At 33.8% G+C, this 19,282-nt stretch overlaps 1 protein-coding gene across 1 annotated transcript in view; it reads right to left on the bottom strand.

Annotated features, from left to right (window-relative positions):
• Atrnl1 (attractin-like 1) overlaps window positions 1-19,282 on the bottom strand; it is a gene marked incomplete at its 5' end in the record, with an annotated part of 750,654 nt that overhangs the window by 707,345 nt on the left and 24,027 nt on the right. The window contains 2 exon segments of the mRNA XM_013515898.1: window positions 15,684-15,892; window positions 17,317-17,445. Coding sequence (XP_013371352.1) covers window positions 15,684-15,892; window positions 17,317-17,445 — 338 coding nt within the window.

Here is a 19,282-nt window from a genome sequence, read left to right as displayed (position 1 = left end):
CCACACCCACCTCTACCTTCAATAAAGACCACTCTGATGAGTCAACAGCCATCCACATCAAGGCAAGACCCTCCATCACAAGAAAAAAGATTGTAAGTCTACAGACTCACACGATCAGCGCATCTTTTACCAATAAAGTATTTTTAATTAAGTTGAGTACATTTTCAGACATAATGCTATTTATTGCTCATTGTCTTGGTTACTTTTCCATTGTTGCTGAAACAAAATACCTGACACCCAAAATTAAGGAAGGAAAAGTTATTTAGCCCACAGTTTGTGAAGGTTTCAGTCCATACTTGGCTGGCACCAAGGCAGAGTGGCACACATTCATGGCAGTGGAAGACAGCAAAAGCAACAAGAACCAAAAAGGGAAGAGCAGCAGAAAGAGTAAGTTTCTTTCCCTCCCTTATATGCAAGCTACCCACCCCAGGGAGGGTGTAGCACTCACACCCATTGGACCATGGGTCAATCAAAAACTCTAGAAGCCCATCCCATGACTGCATGAGACTTTGGAGGGGGGGCATCTTGACATAAACCACAACATTCTGCCCTTGGCCCCCCACAAAGACTCATGTACATCCCATTATGCAAAAGACATTTTAGTCCATCTATAAGAGTTGCCAAAGTCCTAAGAATTTCAGCATTGCTGAAAAGTCCAAGTCTCAAGTCTCCTCTGAGATTTAAGGCAAACTCTTAGTTGCAAGCCCCTGTACAAATGAAAAGTTAAATACTTCCAACATTCAATGGCACAAGATAAACATTACCATTCCAAAAGGTACAAACAGGAGGATACAAAGCAGGGACCAAAGCAAGTCCAAAATCCAACAGGGCAAACATTAAGTCCTATGGTTCCATGTGGAACATTCAAAGCAATCCGTGGCAAATGTGGCTCCACCTCTATGGCACTTCTGGTGGCTATAGCTCCCATGGCTTCTCTCTTGGGCCTATTTTGTTCCCTCCTTGCACCTTTTCTCAGAAAATGCACGTTCTTGGCTTTTCCAAACTTCTGGATCTCCACTGCATCTTTTGCTTCATATTCACAGCTTTATATATTGCCCTCTCAGGGGCACACTACCTGGCCTTTCAGGCCTTCTTCTGAAATCTGGGTGAAGCCTTTTTAACCTCAGAACTCTTGCACTTTCCATGCACCTAAAATTAGCACCACATGGATGATGTCAAGTTCTGTTGCCACCTGGAGCAGTACCCAGGTTTCCTTCTCTCTTGCAAGTACAGGTCGAGTATCTGCATCACTAAGCACTCTGAACCTGAGTTTGAGGAACAAATTCTCTATATCACCACAATTTTGGAACCTGGTGCAGCCTTTGCCTTCATTCTGGAACACAGTTTGGCTGTTGTCATTCTGGAACATGGCACTCTGCAGCTTTCTTCAAAGCAAAGACTTTCACTTTTGCAGTTTTGAGGCTGTAAAGGGTGGAGACTTGCTATTTTTGTGATGCCCTTAGGTCATCTTTTATATTCTTTTGTTTCTTCTCAGCAATTAAGATCTCCTCAGCTCTGTCTTTGCAGTCCATAGCTTTACTGGAGCTTCCTTCTGGCCAAATTCACAATGTTTTAAATCATTCTGTTGGTCTCTGTGCTCTTGATTCACAACATAAATCTAGCTAAAACTCCCCAAAATAACCATGACATAGCTTCAACAAAAACAAAAGTTTTTGGCCAGGTTAATTAATTCATCACCCTTAATCTCAGTCTCAGGCAATGTCTTTGGACATAAGCAAAATGCAGACAAACTTTCTGCCAAGCAATAATACACACTGTCTGGAGTCCAATAACCAATGCAGTCCTTCTTCTCAGCAGAAACTTCCCAAACCCAGTCTTTACTGGCAGGATTTTTATCAGGCTTCTGGTCTTCTGAGCTCTGACCAGAACCTCCCATACAGAACAGCTGAAGGTGCTGTAGTGTTTCTTTCAGGCAAAATCTCTGAACCTCACCAAATATTTCCCATAAGCCATTTCCAAACCCTCTTGAACCACATGGTCAGGTATAGTCACAGCAATGACCTCACTCCTGGTACCAAATTCTGTCTTGGTTACTTTTCTCTCATTGCTGAATCAAAATACCTGACACACAAAATTAAGGAAGTAAAGGTTTATTTAGCTCACAGTTTGTGGTGGTTTTAGTCCATACTTTGCTGGCTTCAAGGCAGAGTAGCATACGGCAGAGGGCAACATTCATGGCAGCAGGCAACATTCACAGCAGCAGAAGACAGCAAAAGCCACAAGAGCAAAAAGAAAAGAGCTGCAGAAAGAGTAAGCCTCTTTCCTTCCCTTATATTATATGCAAGCTACCCACCCCAGGGCAGCTGTAGCTCTCATACCCATAATCCCAGCATTGGACCATGGATCAATCAAAAACTATAGAAGCCCACCCCCATAATTACATGAGGCTTTGGGGGGGACATCTAGACATAAACCATAACACACATTTAATGTACTATGTATAATATAAACACAACTTTTAAATATACTGGAAAACTGAAACATTAGTTTGACTCACTTTATTGTAATAGTCACTTTACTATAATAGTCTAGGACAGAATCTGCAATATCTTCAAAGTATATCCACTTAATATGATGAATCTGTTGTTTTGCTCTAACTAAATTACTTGTCCCAAGTTAAAAGTAAAACTAATCCTATTACAATTCCTTTCCTTTACAAAAGTTTAGCATATCTATATTATTTTAACAGCATAATTCTCCTATTATTTTTCTTTCCTCTCCTTTTTACAAATTTTTGAATTCATGTAATATGGCATATCATTATCCTTCATTTGCCACAAAAGTATTAATACACTTTAGCTGTATTCTTTTTAGCCTACATAATAAAAGGGATGCTATGCGGTCCCAATCTAATAGTTAATACACATGCAGGTCATCAAGTAGCAGTTGAAAACTTTTGGACTATCATTGAATCACAAAAATTTTAAACTTCCTGGCTGGGTATATAGTTCAGCAGTACAAGTACCTGCCTGGCAAACACAAGGTCCTGAGTTCAATTCCTGTTACCAAAATAAATAAATAAATAAATAAACTTGCACTAAACAAAACAGTCTGATTAAGAAATACCTAGTCATATAGTTTTTACTTATTCATTTGTTCACTCACCCATATATTGTTTATTCATTCATCTTCAAGTTAATTTTCAATGCTTACATTATATGTGTCTGCATTTTTCAGGTAAGAACTTGAAAGCACCTTAGATTAGCTCTTTGATGACAAGACAATCTTTTTAAATTAGATATAGAAGACTATTACCTCTGAGTAGAGACTAAAAACTATTCCTTGGTGAGGGAATCTACTTCTTTAAAAGAAAAGTTTTAACTACAATTCTAAATCATTCAGAAATCACTTAACTGTAATTCTAGCTCACTGCTTGTCTTTGGAAATGAAGTTTTGTTAGAACACAGCCATTCACATTCAGGTAAGTATTGTCTATGGCTGCTCTTGCACTAGAACAGCAGAGAAGGTAACTGCAACACAGATCACATGGCTTTTAAAGTCAAAATACTTACTATTTGGCTTTTTATTAAACACTTTGCTAACATCTAACTGAAGAGAAACTAGATCACTAATATAATTATATTATAAAATGTTATAATTGTATTAGGCATTATATATAAGCACAACATGTATTAATATGAACTTTGTATTTTGAGATGAGACTATTATCATGAGTGGGCTCTAAATGCAGTTACAAGTATTCTAATAAAAGAAGGATATCTGACTACAGAAGAAAGCTATGTGACCCATGATGCTACACTGTTGGACTAGAAGATGGAATAACAAACAAGGGGCCAAGAAATGCTGGGAATGCACTTCCAGGAGCCGAAGATGTCAAGGACTCTGCTTCAGCCTCCAGAAGTGAGGCCCAGCCATGACTTTGATTTTGGCCCAGTGAAATTGCTTTCAGACTTCTGATTTCCAGAATGGTAAGATATTAATAAGTGTATGCTGTTATAAGAGAACAAATTTGTGATAATTTGTTACAGCATTTATAGGAAATGAATACTAATACTTTAATTAATTTCAACATGATATTGTTATTTAAGGAAATAGTATTCTAGAAACAGTTTAAATTCTACTTTGCAATATAAAATACCTAATTTTCTGCACAAAAGAAATTAGCAATGGGGCTGGGGATATAGCTCCACGGCACAGCGCCACCCTGGCAAGTGCAAGGTCCTGAGTTCAATTACCAGTACAAAAAGAAAAAAAAAGAAAAAAAGAAAAGAAAATAGCAATGAAAATTTCTTCATTGCTAGTATATTCTATGTAATTTCCAGCAATGGTAGTATTAGAAGAAATGTTTTGTAGACAAACTCTTCAGATTGTTTTTATCATCTTCTAAAATACTAGGTTTATAAATATAATAAGATTTATATAGTTTAAAAGTTTAGGGAAAGTTAAATGTCTTAATTGTTTTTGGCATTCTTTAAGCAAGGTGATTAAAAATATGAATTAATAAATTAAGTATTAATTTTACTAGTTAAATAACTAAAGTTATAATAATATTCAATCACCATACAGTCCTTTATTCATATAAAGACTTTCTTATTGATTAAAAATCTAATACTGATATCTACATTAAGTAGTCAAGACTTCTATTTTAATGAAAATAGGTCCATGAAAAATTTTCTGTAACTTCATAATCTGATCTGTCATGCAACATCCTAGCAGAAATTCTCTCAATCAATATGGGAATGGCTTCAAGCTGGAATATCCAAACTAAAACTAATAAAAGCGTATAATAAACTAATACATGTAATAGTGGGCTTTCATACAGACTTAATATGCTACCTTCTCTACATACTACACAGAGGTTAATAATTCAAAGAATACAAATTAATTTCTTATGTTCTAACTTTAAGCACTAAAGAACAGGCTGGCAAGAGTCAGATTTTTGAGAAAAAAGGCTATTTGATAAATTTAGGATAAAATTATACTCTGATTCCTCTGAAATCTATCGTTAGCCCCACAATCTCTCATAAATTCAAGCTTGATGTTTCCACCTGGATGTTTAATAATCATCTCAAATTTAGCACATTCAAAACTAAAACCTTAGGGCTATGGGTACAGCTCAGGGGTAGGGCACATGTTTAGTGTGAGTGAGGCCCTGAGTCCAATCCTGAGGACTGGAAATTACAGCTAAAACATAGATTTTTATGAGGATGAAATAAGATATTATATTAAGTGCTTAACTTTAATACTATAACAAACTTCATAATAACTTTATTGGTAATCAACCCCTAAATTTTGCATTTAAGGAAACTAAGTATAAATTAGGACAAATGGCAAAATAGATAAGGAAACAGTATTACTAGATATTACAAAGGGCAAAAGAAAAATTATAAGAAAAAATTTCCTATAGTCACAAGTAAATCACCCTGTGAAATAACTTCGAAGAATAAATCTAGAATAAAATCCAACAGTTTTAAAAGTTCTTCCTAAAGTAATTCTAGAATGAATGATTTACATTCTTCCCTTCCAAAGTACATATTCTAATTATTTTGTATGAAAAAAGTTTTTCCTGTGGAAATGTGTCTCTGATTTCATAATGGAAATCAGTAAAAAAAAAAAAAAAAAAATTATTTACACAAATAAAATTTATAAAACCTAGATTCCATAACACAGGCTGTTAAGTCTTTGAGTGAGGGCCAGAGCAAACCCCTCAAGGTCCCCTAAATTTATACAGATTCATATGTCAACTTCTAATGTTACTAGAAAAACTGTAAAAGCTACATACAGAGACAGAATGGAAAGCCTAGCTGTAAAACTTAATTGTCCCCAACAACTAGGAAGGTGAGTTACTTCTTTTACTGATTATTCAACAGCAGGTTTGTGATTTCTCTAAATAAGAATTCTGAGTGGAGCTTTTTTTATATCATTTCTGAAATGTATAAACATTCATGAAAGTAGAAAATGGTAAGAAAAGAAATCCAAACAAATGAGGCATATCCAAGAAGAAAAAAGTTGCTGTAATATTTTAGACTTCTTTTTATATATTTTTGGCTCATACCTTTAATTTACACTTAAACTTTACTAGCATGAAAAAATATTTTATTATTAAGGAGGTACATATTTAAAGGGCTCATATAAATATTGATATATAAATATAGATATAGCCAGGTAAATGTACACCACATTTCTCAATTGAAAACATAACTAAATATTGAATTATATCAAATACAAGGTGTTAAGTTATATTTCTATAAGCAATTCCACCTTACAGACAATACTTTGGGTACTTTAAAAAAACAATAACATGAAAAAAATACACTTGCTTAAGCATCTCTAGGATTGTAAATCCAATAGATTTCTTTAACGGTAAAATACAGAAACTACCTTAAGAAAAAATGGAAATTTGTTTTAAAAATATTGGGAAATTTGAAAATCTTAAAGATTCTAAAAACTCAAGCTTACAATAGACCATTACATGGGTTTATCACCCTGAATGAGTGAAAATCAATTTTGTAAAAGGAAATTGGACTGTTAATAGGAAGTGGAAAATATTCTGGGAAGTGAAATTTTAAAAAAGTAGATGTAGTACTGTATACTGTAATTATTCCAGAAATAGTGCTGATTTAAGGTGTAATGAAATCTGAAATCTTCAATAAAAAGCAAAACAATAAAACATCTTTGCAAGAACACTATCTTCTAATACCATTGGATATTAGTTTATTATAATAGCCAAACTATTCTACACATGTTCTAGGTTCTAGGTTCTAGGTTCATAAAACCAATCTCTAAAAGCCAGGTGTCAACTTTAGTGTATTTAAAATGTGCACAACTATTCTCACAATATTTTCATTTTACAAAACAATGAATTGTGTGAATGATAATTATAATGCTAAGTAGATCTGTTCCAAAGACATTGGTTCTTCTAATTCAGGTCAGGAATGCTATTAGAGTATGAAAAGAAACTGTCCATTTGTTAGCAGAAATCAGTGGTTTCCAATTTATTATTTTTTAGTTGTGGAATGCTTGAAACAAATTTTTATACAGATCTCAATATTAAAGCTATTTCAAAGTAATGAATATGTTAGAAACAGAGAGGAGTCATTTTCTCTTCCATCATTCCATTTCCATAGCTTAAGTAGCTCTGGAACCACATACATTGAAAACCATTGGTTTTATCAAAATATATGTGCTTATAAAAATATTCAGGGCATGGTGGTGCACGCCTGTAATCCCAGCACTTGGGGGCTGAGTCAGATGGATTGTTGCGAGTTTAAGACCAGCTTGCATTACAAAGTAAGCTCAAGGCCTGCCTGCACTGCAATAGTGAGACCCTGTCTCAAAAAGAGAAAAAAACAAAATCTAAATTCTAAACACTTTTTTTTTAATAATTATAGACCTCAAAATTATATTCATCACAGACATTATAGACATCAAAAATTATATATTAATGAATGCATATAAGTCAACCTTTACTCTAAGTACAAAAACTAAACTGCCCATTTTATTATACTGCTAAATATAGAAAGCTCACAAAATATCTAGAGAGTATACCTAGGGGCTGGGGATTTAGCTCAGCGGCACAGCACCTGCCTGGCAAGCGCGAGGTCATGAGTTCGATTCCCAGTATGGAAAAAAAAAAAAAAGAGTATGCCTAACAGCTATAGTATTCACAAATACATACTTTTATTGGTTAATACAATTTATTAAAGTTCATTGCAAAGGAATTATTAAAATCAAGAGCTGCTAAAAAATGTCTACTTACTAAAAAACGAAAGTGTTATGTAGTATCATTCCTCTGAGCATACACAGCAAGCCACTATCTCAAATTGCTTTTATCAAGTTATCATCCCAAAACTCAGACAAGATCAAATAATATTTCTGTACAGATAACAAAACTGATAACCAGACAGGGTAATTCATTGCCCAAAATAACCCTAATTGTGAACAGGGAAGAGTTTCTTCATAAATTGGAACTGAAAAATCTTCATTCTCTCTGAGAATTAGAATGTATGTTTGTATCTACCCAAAATTTATATGCAGAAGGAAGGGCTTTGGGGAGGCAATTAGATAAGATTATAAAGTGGGGCCCTCACGATAGGATTAGCTTTCTCTCAAGATCTCCCTCTCTCATTCTCCCTCTCCTCTGCTCTACCCATCCCCAGTATAGGTAGAAACAGCAAGAAGGTTATCAGTCATCTGTAAGCAAGGAAGCAGCCCATCACCAGAACCTAAACAGGGTAGACCCTGATTTAAGACTTGTAGGCTTCAGAACTGCGAAAAATAAAGATTTTGTTATTTAAATAGCTTACTTTTGTAGTATTTTATTAGAGCTACCTGAGTTAAGATTATAGTTTGAAGGAAAACTATAAACCATGCTAAGAGTGTTGGAAGGGCAATACACACTATAAAAACTATTATGGCATTATAGCACTAAGCATACAGTGTGGAGAAGGACATTCTTTAGTTACTATTTTGTGTATTGCCTGAGGCCTGATCAAGCCATGACTGTTGGATTCTGCAGGAAGTCTAGCATAACATAAGCATTGCAAGCCCCTGGATTAATACTAGGTGCTTTGCTGAGATAGGGGCAAAGGAAGGTAACATGATGGCTTTCTGGTCAGGTCCCATTCCTATGATAATTGAGTTGTATTGTCCTTGCTAAAACAGTTGATATTCTCAAATTCCTCTGCTGCCTCCTGGGTGGATTCTGAACAAAAGGTTACTGAAGATGGTAATCAGGAGTCAGTCAGTCCTAGAGGCTGCTAGCACCCACTCACAGGATTTTTGCTCTCTTGGTTTGATGCTTTTCTTACTTTTCTTATACATCTGCGGGCACCTAGTTTGGGGGATCTGTTCATCCTGGACAGAGTTGGATGTGAAGTCCACAGTATGTGCTTAACCACCTTATTCACCATATCTGGCACTGGGTGACTGCTGGCTCTTCTCCAAAGGCAAAATAACCACGAAAATAGACATTTTAAAACAATTCAGGACATCAAGGCAGCCACACACAACTAAAAACACTCAAAGCAGACTGCTTCAGAAAGTTGCAAGAATGATGAGATAAATGTGTTGAAAGTAAGAGGGAGTATTTTGAGGGGGATTAAATTCAGTGTGTCTCTTACTATACGTTTTTATTTAAACACTGTTTTTATATGATACTAATATATGTCTAGCACAGGATGTATTACTCAGTTCAGTCTGCAAGTATAATTTCTCCCTAGCCTTAATTCTCTGGTAATTTCATCCCATTTGATGAAGTAAGTACTGTATCATCAATGGTTTCCAATTTAATATTTCAAGAGAAGCACACCCAAATTGATACCCATGGAATGGCTAGGCAAGTTTCAGTCCAGTTTGGACAATTTAGCAACTGAGTGACACCCTGTCTTTAAATAAAAAATTGAAAAAAGGCTGGGGAGGTAGCTCGGTACAAAGGACCAAGGTTCAATCCCCAGTAACGCGCGCGAGCGCGCACACGCGCGCGCACACACACACACACACACACATATACACACACACGAGCACGCAAATCCATGATACATATCTCTTCATCAAATTCTAATCCTATTAGCCCAAGTGCCTCAGCATTTCCTTTTGGATATTTAAAAAATATCTACAATTTGGGATACTAAAACCAAACTTATCTTTGTCCTATCGTCTTCATCTTAGTTGATAACTCCATCTTTCATATTATCAGCCCAAGCACCTTTTAAAAAGTCATCTTTTACTCTTCTTTCTCTCATCACTTACAGTCAATCCATTGAGGAAAATTCAAGTAATGTCACCACCTTCACTGTTAGCAACTTGCCCACATTACAGTCATCTCTCAGTCTGTCATTAGAGTTGTCTCTTAACCTGGTACGCTGATCCCACAGTTTAATCTCAATATAGAAAATTCCTATGGGAACTTTATAAAACTAAGTCAAATCATCCATTTTCAACTCAAAATATTTTTAATAGCTCCCCCATTTCATTCTGAATGAAAGTGAACATTCTTGCAATGGCTCACAAAGCCAAAGCTTAACTGATTTAGCTCCATTCTTCAGCACCAACAATGTTTTAATTCTGTATCTCCAAACATCTCCCATGTTCTGTAACTTTGAGATCATAGCTAACCAACTGTCCAGTCACACTAGCCTTTTTCTGGTCCTCAAGCACACCAAAAATACTCCTGTCTACAGTCTCTGCATTGACCACTGCCTCTGCTTAGAATATTACCCCTCCGATATAGCTAAGTCTTTGCTTAAATGTCACCTTCTAAATAAGGAGCAACTTGACCATTTTACTGAAAATTTAATCTTCAGATCTATCCTTCCCTTTTTCTGTGCTCTACTTTAATTTTCTGTTGTACTTGTCACCTTCTAACATATTTTACATTTATTTATGTCCTGTCTTTCCTAGCTTAAATACAAATTCCACTAAGATCTTCATCTTTGTTCACAATATTATCCTAAGGACTCGGGAATGCCTAGCACTTAACAGAAGTTCAAAAAATTGTTCTATTAATGAGTTAATGAAACTAAATGAATTCATAAATAAAGGTTGTATCATTTATATTCTTAGTGCTACTTTCTTTTTGATCACTATTTCAAGTAGCTTATGAATAAAAATTTTATTGCCTCTTACAAAGTCAGCTTTGCTATGTTTGCCAAGTGGGAAAAATGTAACCAAATTTATAACCTGTCACTTATCTTTGTACAACATTAAATAAAATATTAAAACTATATTCATTATTATTACATTTTAAAGGGAAATGTAAGATACTTTGTGATTTTTTTCCTACCACCCCATAATCACACATGTATCTATATATTATCCTAAAATAATGACATCCTAATACATTATATGACTAAACCAAAAAAATTGAGTGTGAAGTATGAGTCTAAAAGATTCTGCATTTTTCTAAGTCAAATAAAATTATCAAATTTTTACAACTTGAATAAATATGGAATTTAAGTGCTTTTTCTAGTAGTAAATACTGCCACCCAATGGCAAATGTTAAAATCTAAAACAAAGGACTGAAGCAAATGATCAAGAATCTCAGAATCAAAACATAAATTAAAAAAATTTAATGCTCTAATTCAATTACTTCTCTCAATATTTAGAATTATGTTTTATACATCAAATAAATTACACAATCTATTACAGTATTACTCTTTCAAAATATCTATAACCAAATGTCTATTTATTATTTGACTAGCAAATTAATACATTTCTAATTTATTCATTAATAATAAAAAATGTATCTACTGCACATCAGGGGACAAATTAATTTTGTCCTACTACTAATTTCTGGGGACAAAAAGGTGATCAAAATGTAATTCCTAACTTCATAGAGCTTATATTCCAGTGGAAATGATAAGGAAAAATCACACCAACACAACTGAATTGTAGCAAGTACTATTAAAAAGTTATAGTCCTATGACAGCAGCAGAATCTAATCTTAGAATATTAATGGGATGAGGCTACTGTAGGAACAAGTGCAGAAACAAAAAAGGTCTCATGATAGAAAGGGACAAAAGATATCTAAAATACTGAAATAGTCAAAACAAAGTATAAATTTAAATAAAGATCAAAAATACTATATAACAAAACTATTAAATTAGATGACTTACATACCTAGAGACTATCTTTTAATAATAAAGGCTTCAAACAACCATTTTTTTAAGAAAAAGACCTACTTCCGTCTTATATGACAACTACGCCTGAATTGAAATGAAAAGGAATAATGAAGACACAAAAACTGCTTAAGAGGATTTAAAACACTACAAGGATTCAAGATTAAAATTGAACAGGGACAGGGACAATGAGATTATGGTTAGGTAATGGTCTTCTATATAAAGGATAGCAAACTGTACTGCATCTCTCTACAAGAGAAATCTTTTATTGTAACGAATTAGGACAGAAATCATACGCTTCAACCCTGCTTGGGTCCTTTAATCCGTCTATTCCTACCATCCATTCCACATTGCAAAGTTTTTTGGAGTAGACAAGAGAAAACTACTTAGCCCATTCCTTGTCAGTTATGGCAACAATCTACGCTGTTAAAAAATTTATTTAGATCTTCTCACTTGTGTAGGGATCCTAAACATGCGAACTTTCCTAATGTTTAACAAAAAAGCTCATTGTGTACATTTTGTTCAAAAACAGAAAGATTAAATTCTATATTTCTATCCCTCAAAGTATGGATGAAAGCTAGCTTTAGCCAAGCTGCTACTACTAAGCAAGACCTTGAATCTTCACAAATGATCCAAAACTGTGGGGGCAATTTGGAATTCTTAACGTCCATATCTGCAGCACACAGTGTCTACTGGAAAGATGCCATTGCTTTATCCTGGGATCCAGCGGCAGTGACAAGAATATTTTAATCAAACTTTCCTATGGCTTCATCATTGCTATGGGCCTAGCTTTTGTACCTTCCTTTTCCCAAAACTCGTTTTTCCAGCCTTCCTATCTCACTTGTGAGCTACTCAGTATCTTTTTGCATTAGTTAAGGAACAGGTTAAAAGCACCAAAAATAAGTTGCTGAAAGAAGGTAAATATGAATTTCTCCCTCAGGAAACATTCTAGAGATGACGGGTCCAGTGCTATTCGTTATGTAGTTGTTGCCATTTCCAGCCATTGGGAAAGATCTGAGTGATCTAATACCTGCATACAGTATATCCGTCATATCCTACTAACCTAACCTTAGTAGTATCACAACCATACTAGCTGCAAGATAGGATGACAGACTTGGTATGTAGCATACGGACATGTGCTGTGCTAAACTCAGTGAATTCCAATTCCAAGAGGAAGGAAAGAATGAATGATAAGTGATAGTGGTCTCTACCATACTTTCCAATAACTGCTTTTCCTACACAAGTAAGCCAGAACTACTCCTGATGCTTTCAACCAAATACCCCAGTGATTTAGGAAGTTACATGGAAGAGAAAAATCTGGAGCCACTCTAAGGGATTTGATGGGTGAATATCATACCTTGGAGTTCACTTTGAAAATTATTGTTCTACTGTATTCCTTACATATGGACATACATTCAATTTGTTATATTCTGTTTCTTACATCTTTTTAAAAGTCCTTATTTGAGCCAGGCTTGATGGTGCATACCTGTAATCCAAGCACTCAGGGAAGCTGAGGCAGGAGAATCACCTCAAGTTCGAGGTAAGCCTGAGCTACATAGTGAGTTCAAGCCAGCATAAACTACATAGCAAGACCCTGTCTCAAAAAGTAAACAAACAAACAAACAAAAACAAATAAAAGTCCTTATTCATGCTCTCGTTTAAGAGATCACTGCTTTTCAATGTTGCCCTTTTCTTTCAGGCTTACTCAAATAAATTTTATTGAAAAACATCAGAAGCAACCAAAAGGTTGTTCAGTAGGTGAACAGATAAATGAATTGTGGAACATCCATACAATGGATTATCCAGTTCTAAAAGGAAATTAGCTATCAAGCCATAAACTCATATGGAAGAAAATAAAGTACATATTGCTTAATGAAAGAAACCAGTTAGAAGAAGCTATGGACTGTATCATTCCAACTATTATCATGTACCATATAATGCTTTTCCTGTCAATAGACCACATATACAGTTATAGTCCCCTAAGATTATTTCACTAATGATGATGTAGCTGTCTTAATCTGGGAAACACACTCCATGCCACTCACACAGCAAGCTAACCACTCATTTCCCAGAACTGTTAAGCAGCACATGACTGTATATCACATTTGGCTTCACTGACTTCTCCAATTCTATATATTTAAAATAAAAACATCATTTTCCTGCAAAGATTTTGATTATAATCCCACCTACTTTTAGCTTTACTTCCTTAAATTCAGAAACAGTACTGGGTTTGAGTTTCTCAGTAAACAATCTATACACTGACTTGAAAACAGCATTCTACCAAGCCTTCTACCTTCAAAATAGTCACATTCCGAGATCAATTCCTTAGCTATTAAGATTCAATAATAGTATAAAATTTGTCTGAATTCTGTATAAAATTTTACCATTTATATAGCACTTTTGTATTATTCTCATTTCAAATATATATATATATATACCTATTTGACTATTAAGATTACAACTTTGTTGTAAAAGTGCTAAACTTTGCTTCCCAATTTCCATTTACTTACAGATGTATCATGTTCTAGAGGTTTTACAGTTTGAGGCGCTAATGATGAGAATAACACAATGTAAAAAGAACAGCAAGAAAAAGCTAGAAAAATGTAGTATTTTGAACTAGGTGTATATTACAAGACTCTCAGAAAAAAAATTCAAAGAAGGACTAATAGAAGTAAAGAACAGCAGGACAGAGATGTTTATAGGGAACTGTATACAAATGTATTCTTCTCTTGCTTTCAAGACTATTTAAATAAGACAGTAGTTGAAAACCAGTTTGAAAAACACTATATGTATGACCTATACATTTCTAGTTCTCAGGCCTTAGTTTAAATTAATATTGGTGCACCATGTTCCATATAGAAAAAGAAGTTATTTTAGTTTCCAGACAGAAATTGAGAAAAATCTTAAGGCACATTTTGGGGGAAGAAAAGTCAGAAATGATTAAAACAGCCCTATAAACACATCTCCATAATTAAAGAACACTTGGAAGTTTGGATCTCTCATAATCATGATAGGTAACCAAATTCAATTTAATAAGAAATCACTGATGTTTTGTGTGGCTGGTATATCTAGTATTCTTTAATTATGTAAAACTTGGACTTAAAATAAGTATAGTTTATAAAAAAACTAAAAAAAATCTCTAAGAAGAGTATTAACAATTAGTAGCATTGCTTGTAAAATGTCTATTCACGAGTGAGAACATACAACATGAAAAACATATTCCTTTTGGTTTTTATTTAGGAAGCATTGTGACTATTTCTACACTGTATTTTAACAAGTCATACTTATGGTAACTTTAGATAGTGTAATTAGTGAATCAAAATTCCCCCCATCAACAGAATTAATACTTTGGAAAAAGAAGTCTTTTAATATATAAATATGATTACCAAAAAGTAAGCTCTGGTTATATAAGTGTATTGATAACCATGCCTATCACTTAAATTCTACAATGACAAAATTTATTATTTTTATGCCCAGATGCTTAAGTAAACCAAAATGCTCCAGTAGAGTCTAAAGTTCATTTTCATGATAGATATTTATAAAAATGGTTTAGAATTCTTTCCAAGAACCTTACTGTCACAACAGGCAGCTGAAAAACATTTACCTTTCACACATTTTTTGAAATAGTCTCTGATCCTTTAAAAATAGCCACAAGAGGTCAGTCTTTCCTAAGGAATAAGTTTAATAAACTGTCCCTTGGGAGGTAAGCATTTATTTCGGCAACACAATATTTATGTTACCCATTATGAATCAAATTTGAATGCACCACATGTTAAATCCAGTGAATTCATGAGATCTTTGTACATTCTACCAAAAAATTACAGAATACCATAATGATTACACAACTACAATTTTAAAATTTTCAAATAAAACTTCATTTAATCCTCAATATAGCATGAGGACAAAAACCTACTACCATCCTATTTGTAAGGATGAAAATTAAGAAATTGTTAACCTGAACATTCTAAAAATAAAAACAAATATATAGTGATGAGTGTGCAAACCAAAAACACATGAAAGTATAATTTGTATTATTAGGTATATGAATCTCTGTTTCAAGACGATTACATCCCACATACTTACCTTGCCAACTGTCATTGCAAACACACAGTTTTTCTCCTGTTAAATCACAGTAACCATGATCCGGACTGCCACAATTGGCTTTACAGTAAGGAATATCACAAGCTTCACCCTTCCAGTATTTATCACATTCACAATATACTTGACTTGGAACAGAGATACTAGTTGTACATTTCCCATGACCAGAGCAATTATTAGGACAAGAATTGATTCTGTAAAATATAATTCATATATATTCAAGTTCAGAACAATTGAGAAAAAATTGATTGGCACTTTGTAAACTTTATAATTTGTATACTGTGTCTTATATGCTTATTAAAACAATTATGACATCACTTCAGTACTTTACACTATATCCTTTTATGCAATTCAGTTAGTATTTATTTGCAATTAGTCTTAGTTCAGTAAGATTATTTTGCTACCAAGACTCCAAACATCCAAGGACTACACATACAACATCTGCAGGACCTGTACAGTTCTAAGCATAATGTTTGTAAAGATATAAGTACAAAGGCTTTGAATATATATTTTACAAAAAATAAATTCATGAATACATGAAAGCATATGAGAAGCAAAGATACAACTTAGTGATATAATTTTTTTAAGAACCTACCATCTGTATACTCTTCCAAAAGAAAAGGGCTGTTTATGACATTTTATTTAAAGTTCTTCAACTGATTATATTGTATATATTATTTCGCCTCCCATACATATTTGGATACAGTATAGAATAAAAAAAAACTATAATAAATTGCTGATTCAGAGATATTCAGAATATTTTATGCTTGTTGAAAAATTCTCTACTTATCAATTTCTTACTTCATGTAGAAAGGAAAAAATTAATGTGTAGAATTCATCTGTGGTTATTTGTATGAAAGTATCTGAAAGTATCTCTGGTTACTTCACTTCACCTCTAGTCTACACATAAAAATTTATATAAAGTAGCAGACACATAATAGATTATCAATGAAAATTATTTTTCTTATTTTAGAGGAGACAGTATACGGCCACATTCTGTACCTCCTAAGCTTTTAATTTCCTAAGATTTTAATTATAAAATGGGAAACATCCACTTACAGAATTAGTGTAAACGGAATTAAGTGACATAATGTACATATAGATCCATGACAGTCCTGGGAAGAGAGAAGGACTATCCAAGTTCAGTCCCCATGCCCCTCTTCAAATTCAAGTAAAATACCTTACAGCACAGAAAGGCAATTGAAGAGTACATGCAATTCCATGTACCTGCTGCTACCAGTACAATCACCCTAATTTATATTAGTTTACTTAATAGTTTGCCATTAAGCAATTTTAAATTTTGTAAAAATTTTTCATCCAAACTTAATTTGCTAAAATAATAATCTAAGATTGAGAAGTTATCTTAACAAAGACTTAGCATTTTGTGGTGTATTAAGGATTTTATGTCACTTAGGAAGGGATTTTACATAATTTGAAATTTAACATATTTGAATTTACACACATTGAATTTATAAGACATTAATAAAAACAAAAAATAAATTCTTCAAGTTATAAAAATCCATTACTACATAAGATGTTTATATAGTAAGCCACCAATAAATTATTTTAAATCAAACTATATCAATCTATTACAGGATTTAAAAAAAAAAATACTTACGAATAGAAAATGTTGAAACCAGTTAGATTATACGCAGCATCACTAAAAAAGTGTAACAGTGCATAGCCAGAGGTTGTAACAACTTCAGGCACAGTTTCGTTTCCCCTTACTTCAGGGACTATCAACCCACTAAAAGAGAGCAAAACTGAACATGGTGTATATCCGATGTATACATATGAGTGTGAATCACATAAAATTATTCAAAAATATTATCAGAATCACTAAACATGTACATTAAAATAGACAACTAGAAGACTAAATGCAAAATTAATCCTTACACATTCCTACCCAAGTAGCTCTACTGTTACTGCCAGCACACATCTATTCTCATGTCACTCTCCTTGTGTCACCATTTAGACTACATTGTGCAACTTTTCCTTTTATCCTTCTATCCATTCTGCCATAATATCACTGGGTGGTCTTTTACTTAAATTACATATAAAGCTTCATTCCAAGTCACCATGCTAATTTTAATAATTGACCCTATCACTTTACTTTGTTCCCAACGATGGCAAATTCCAGTGAATGCTCCATACCAGCTACATGATTACAATGAAATTCTAGTTAAAGTTGTACACTGCCAATACCCTAAAGCTAAGTGTTTCAAGGTAATTTTAAAATGTATGCCTTTTGTGCTTCTTTAAAATTTTGAATATTTATATAAAATTATACTAAAATATAACTATTCCAAAACAAAATATTGTTTATCTAGGTCCATAAGCACACACACACACACACACACACACAAATTTGGGTTGCAGGGCAATTATAAATGTCCAAGAAAACACATTGTAGGTAATTAGTACCTATTTGGTCTTTGAAAAAAATTACATATCTTCATTTAGTGATACCATATTACCCTCTCTAAATGTGTAAAAACATACAATAGGAGAAAGAAAAGAAGCTGCTAAAGAAAAAATTGCACAATTTAAATATTCATTTCCTTTATACCAAGTTTATTTACGTTTAGGCATCACTAGGAATGGAATTCCTTCACTCAAATCGTTCCTGACAAATGATATAGTGAAATAATTTATTTTTCAAATACGAAATGTAATCAACTCAAGTTAATGTGCTACTCATTAATACATCCATATTCCCAAGTTTTTATAATAGATATAGCTAGCCTCATAGATCTCTCTGAAACAGAAAAAAAGGATAGATTTGTTTGCTTGTTTGTATGTTTTAAAAACAACAAACAAAAAAGGCATTGCACTTATTACATGACATACCAGACAATTTGGACCAAGCCAAATTGTAATACAAGCCATGCAGTAAAATAACAATGTAAAAACAAACAAACAAAAAAATCACCTTAAAGTTATTATAGAGCTAATACGTAAGGTTGGGGCTGGGGCTTTAGCTCAATGGCATAGCGCCTGCCTGGCAAGCATAAGGTCATGGGTTCGATTCCTGGACCTGGAAAAAAACAAAAAAAAAACCGAAAAACAAAAAACAAAGCCGCTAATACATAAGGTTAACATGAAGCAACTTCCCTCATGAGCATACGCTTATTTTAAAACTGCATGAGATTTGAAGAGCTAAGAAACCTGAGGGCTTTGGAGGAGTGGCTTTCAAAAGTTTTACAAAACTAGGGAAACAAAAAGGGGAATTCAGGGTCCTCACTTTGAATTGGAACCCCAAAATCTAGGAGGGGAAGAAAGTGAACTAGTTAAGTCAGGCACTCTGAAAGATTGTACTTCAATTTAGGCATGAATCACCTTAACAACTGAATCTGGATTGAGCTGACTATGAACTGCTCATGTTCCCATCTACTCTTTGAAGGAACATTTCCTTTTAGGTCTTGAATTACTGCTCCATATGACTATTCCAAATGCAATATCAAGCATATGAGGGGCTGGGGATTTAGCTCAGAGGCAAAGCGCCTGCCTGGCAAGCGCAAGGTCGTGAGTTCGGTTCCTGGTACCGGAGAAAAACAAAAACAAAAACAAAAACAAACAAACAA

Source organism: Chinchilla lanigera, unplaced genomic scaffold (genome assembly GCF_000276665.1).
Source record: "Chinchilla lanigera isolate Chin_1 unplaced genomic scaffold, ChiLan1.0 scaffold00030, whole genome shotgun sequence".
NCBI lineage: Eukaryota > Metazoa > Chordata > Mammalia > Rodentia > Chinchillidae > Chinchilla > Chinchilla lanigera.
Note: the sequence above shows the minus strand (reverse complement) of the source record. Positions and strands in the feature narration are given on the sequence as shown.